The sequence below is a fragment of the Hesperophylax consimilis genome, chromosome 27 (genome assembly GCF_061612785.1).
Source record: "Hesperophylax consimilis isolate HC1 chromosome 27, BYU_Hcon_1.0, whole genome shotgun sequence".
In the NCBI taxonomy this organism is placed as follows: Eukaryota; Metazoa; Arthropoda; class Insecta; order Trichoptera; family Limnephilidae; genus Hesperophylax; species Hesperophylax consimilis.
Genome location: NC_142862.1, coordinates 20,329,574 through 20,333,787, shown reverse-complemented (window position 1 = coordinate 20,333,787; position 4,214 = coordinate 20,329,574). Strand labels below are relative to the sequence as shown.

General features: G+C 36.2%; 1 protein-coding gene across 1 annotated transcript; it reads left to right on the top strand.

The window, feature by feature from the left end:
- Positions 1–1,235: 1,235 nt before the first annotated feature.
- On the top strand, positions 1,236–2,024 carry LOC149410728 (uncharacterized). Its single transcript, XM_089648320.1, has one exon. It carries the CDS (start codon positions 1,236–1,238, stop codon positions 2,022–2,024), a length of 789 nt encoding a protein of 262 aa, XP_089504446.1.
- Positions 2,025–4,214: the final 2,190 nt, after the last annotated feature.

The following is a 4,214-nucleotide window of genomic DNA, read 5'->3' as shown; positions in this document are numbered from 1 at the left end:
CTTCCTGTACACTCGTACAACAAAATCCCACTCTCATTCAAAACTCACAACAATGTTTAATAAACACAAATATATTTAAATCTGAAATTAAAAACCTGGATACAAAACATAGAGAGACCAGAAATAGAAAATATACGGACAAATACAGACTGAAACCGAAACCACTCACCAGCACTAAAAAAAACAATGTAATATATTTATAATTATTAAGCTCTCCGTATTACTAATTTGGAATAATATGTGTCATATCTGTCTTACTTTGAAGATTTAAGGGTTGGGAACTCTTTGTTAAAAAGTAAAAGGTTTTACTTATAATTGTGTTTATTTACGTTACAAATAATAGGTCTGGATTTAGCTACACTGTTCTTCACCCGAGGGTTGGTAATTCTCTGGTTCGAGAAGCTTGTTCCTTGTCACTAAAACCTCACAAGCATATGTTACACTCTAGCGACATCTGACGGACTCTGGAGTAAGCTTTATGACTAGCGCCATCTATCGCTTAAATACTCAACTTATTACCAAACATCACAATATGTAAATGAAATCCTCAGCACGGGAGATCCCAGTGATAATCCTATTTGTTACAAGAAATGAAGATAATAAATCATTTAATGCTGTAGAAATGATATCATTAGTCCACGTCAAGTGATAAAGAGTGCATGTCAAAAAATCGCTCCACAAAAATATCCCAAATTTGTAGATTATAATTCCTAATAACCATATAATTTATCGTTAAATGTGTCCCCGAAGAACACTCTAGAGAATTGTCGAATTTTGTGAAATCTATAAAGTCTCATTTATATTTTACAAGTGTTTTAAACTAACTGTGAAGTGTCAGTGTTGTTGCCGAAAAATCAACCATCTGTTATTATATACTGTGCTAAGGCAATTTACAGTATATAGGAGTGAAATACGCTTCAACACAGAAGGGAGCCGTGGCAGCGCGGGTTAACGCACCACTATCGCTTGCACATTATCCGCCCGCGACGCATCGAGTTCGGTCCTCACACCGGCAAAAAAAAAAAAAAAAACTTTACTTTTTTTTTTAAATTAAATTAAATTTAAATAAACAATCCTACACCATCTATCTGAAGAAATAAGAACTAATTATTGACAACATCACTTTTAGCCAAAATCACAACCAGGCATAATCATTCTCGCTCTGTGCATTAGTCACGATACTGTGTCTACATTCAAATTAAAAATAAATATTTAAATAAATAATTCCTATAAACATGAGTCGACAGAGGAATGCACAAAAGAAATCAACGACATCTAGTGACGCTGAGGAAGATGACAATAAAATCATTAGTTATATCGATAAAAAGTTTCGAGAAATGAACGAAACAATTAATACGAAACTAAATATTCTGCCAGACATAAAAGACTCCATCAGCTTCATTTCCGCCGAGTATGAAGACCTGAAAAAAATGTTATCTGATTCATTGGGCACAATAAAAAATTTACAAGCTGAGAATGTTAAGCTAAACTCAGAAGTGCGCGTTCTTAACGCACGCGTGTCCCACATGGAACAGACAGCCAGGGAAACCAACGTCGAGATCCAGTGCGTACCTGAGCATAAATCTGAGAATCTGATATCGATCGTTAAACAACTTGGAACCGTGATTTCTCGCCCCTTTGCCGAGTCGGAAATACTTAACATTCATCGAGTCCCCAAGATCAAACCAGATTCCAGAAGGCCCAAGTCAATCGTCGTGAAGCTCCCGAGCGTGAGGGCAAGGGATGAAGTCCTGGCTGCAGTCGTCAGCTACAACAAGAAAAACATGAACTCCAAGCTAAACTCTACACATCTAGGCATCGACGGCATCAAATCACCGGTATACGTCAGCGAACACCTCACACCAGCAAACAAGGCCCTGCATGCAGCCACGAGGATTAAAGCGAAAGAAGCTAATTATAAATTCGTGTGGATCCGTAATGGTAAAATACTTGTACGTAAAGATGAAAACTCAGCGCATGTAGTGGTAATTCGCAACCAGGACTCGTTAGCTTCGCTTGCCTGATTCCTACCGTATTTTGTTTAATTTCAATTGGTATATTATCTGTGAATTATGTATACTGACATGGACAACCCAAGAATTTATTACCAGAATTGCAGGGGTTTAAGAACTAAACTTAATGAAGTTTATCTAGAAATACTTAATAACAATTTTGATATTATTATTCTAACTGAAACATGGTTGAACGACTCTATATCTGATGCAGAAATTTTTGACTCGCGTTATAATGTTTTCAGAAGGGACCGTAACAGTTCTTCTAACCATAAAAGTGACGGAGGGGGTGTATTGATAGCCGTTTTACAAGAGTACCAAACTAACCGCTGCAAGCATTGGGAAAGTACCTTGGAAGACGTATGGGTGACTATCAAATTCAGCCAGAACAAATTAACGAGATGTCTCTATATCTGTGCTCTTTATATACCCCCCCCCCCCGTTGCTTGTTGATAATTTTGAATACCTTTTTGAAAAAATTAGCAATGTTATGGAAGGCGTTGGTGAATCGAATTTGTTAATTATAGGAGATTTCAACCTGGCAGGTATTCGTTGGACCCGCAATGAGCCTAACCATACTCATTTCTTATCTCCAGAAAATTATAATAATGACATCGGCAACCATCTTGTGAACTTTCTTGCCCTAAATAACCTCAATCAATTCAATGACATTGTGAACAGTAACGGTAGAATCTTAGATCTCGTTTTATCCAATTCACATGAACTACAAGTCAGGCAAAGTACCGATATCTTAAGTCGCATTGATGTACATCACCCACCCTTAGAGATTGATTATAGTTTTGATTTCAAATTAACAAAAATGCTAAAAAATAAAACCTTACTTAAATATGATTTTAATAAAAATGATTACATTCAATTCAATAAGGAATTACAAGAACTAGATTGGGCATTACTTTTACCTGAATTCATGTCGGTAGACAATATGGTTTCTATATTTTACACTCATCTGAATCGTATAATTGAGAAATGCGTAACCAAAATTGTAAATTGTAATAAGCAGTATCCCCACTGGTACTCACCAGACTTAGTTAAACTTATTAAGGAAAAAAATAAATTTCGAATTCTATATAAAAAATATAAAAATCCTCGTGATAGAAATTCTTACGAACTCTTACGCACCCGTTGTTCCAAACTCATTAGTAATTGCTACTTTAAATATATTCAACAAATCGAATCGTGTCTGGTTAATCATAATAGCGTTAAAACTTTTTGGAGATTTATCAAACAAAAGAAAAAAAATAACAGTACTATCCCCCAAAATATGACGTATGGAGAAAAAAAGTCATCCAATGGCGAGGAAAGCAGTGAACTATTTGCCCAACACTTTTCATCAGTATATGAGAAAGATAACATAAGAGGCAACGAAGAGACTCAACCTCATCCCGTTCCAATTGATCAATCAAACGGCGTTCTGCACACAGTAAATATTAGTGTGCACGATGTAAAAATAGCAATGCTTAACCTCGACCAGAGCAAAGGTCCGGGTCCCGACAAAATTCCACCTATCCTAATTAAAAAGTGTGCACACAGTCTCGCACTCCCTCTGACTATCATTTACAGGAAATCGTTGTCTTCATCCGTTTTCCCAACAAGATGGAAACAAGCAAATATTGTACCTATACCTAAAAGTGGCGACCTTCACGACGTCACAAACTATAGACCCATCTCCATTCTCTGTTCATTTGCTAAAATTTTCGAAAAAATAATTTGTCCAAGTCTGAATTATCATCTCAAAAATCTTATTACTCCAAAACAGCATGGATTTCTCTCCCAGAAATCAACATCCTCCAATTTACTTTGCTATGTCACTACCTTAACCGAAGCTGTCGATAAAGGTCAACAGATAGACAGCATCTACACTGACTTTAGCAAGGCCTTTGATAAGGTAAATCACAGATTATTAATACATAAACTAAAACGCATGGGTGTTCATGGTACCTTGCTAAACTGGTTTCACTCCTATCTAACTGACCGTGAACAAAGAGTAGTATTTGATGGTTATGAGTCAAGAGGATTAGATGTGCCGTCTGGAGTACCTCAAGGGTCCCATTTGGGCCCGATCTTGTTCCTTGTTTTTATTAATGACTTGTGCGATGTTATTTTGGATTCTAAAATTTTATTGTTCGCCGATGATTGTAAGATTTTTAAAATTATCCACACACTACTTGATTCAATACTCCT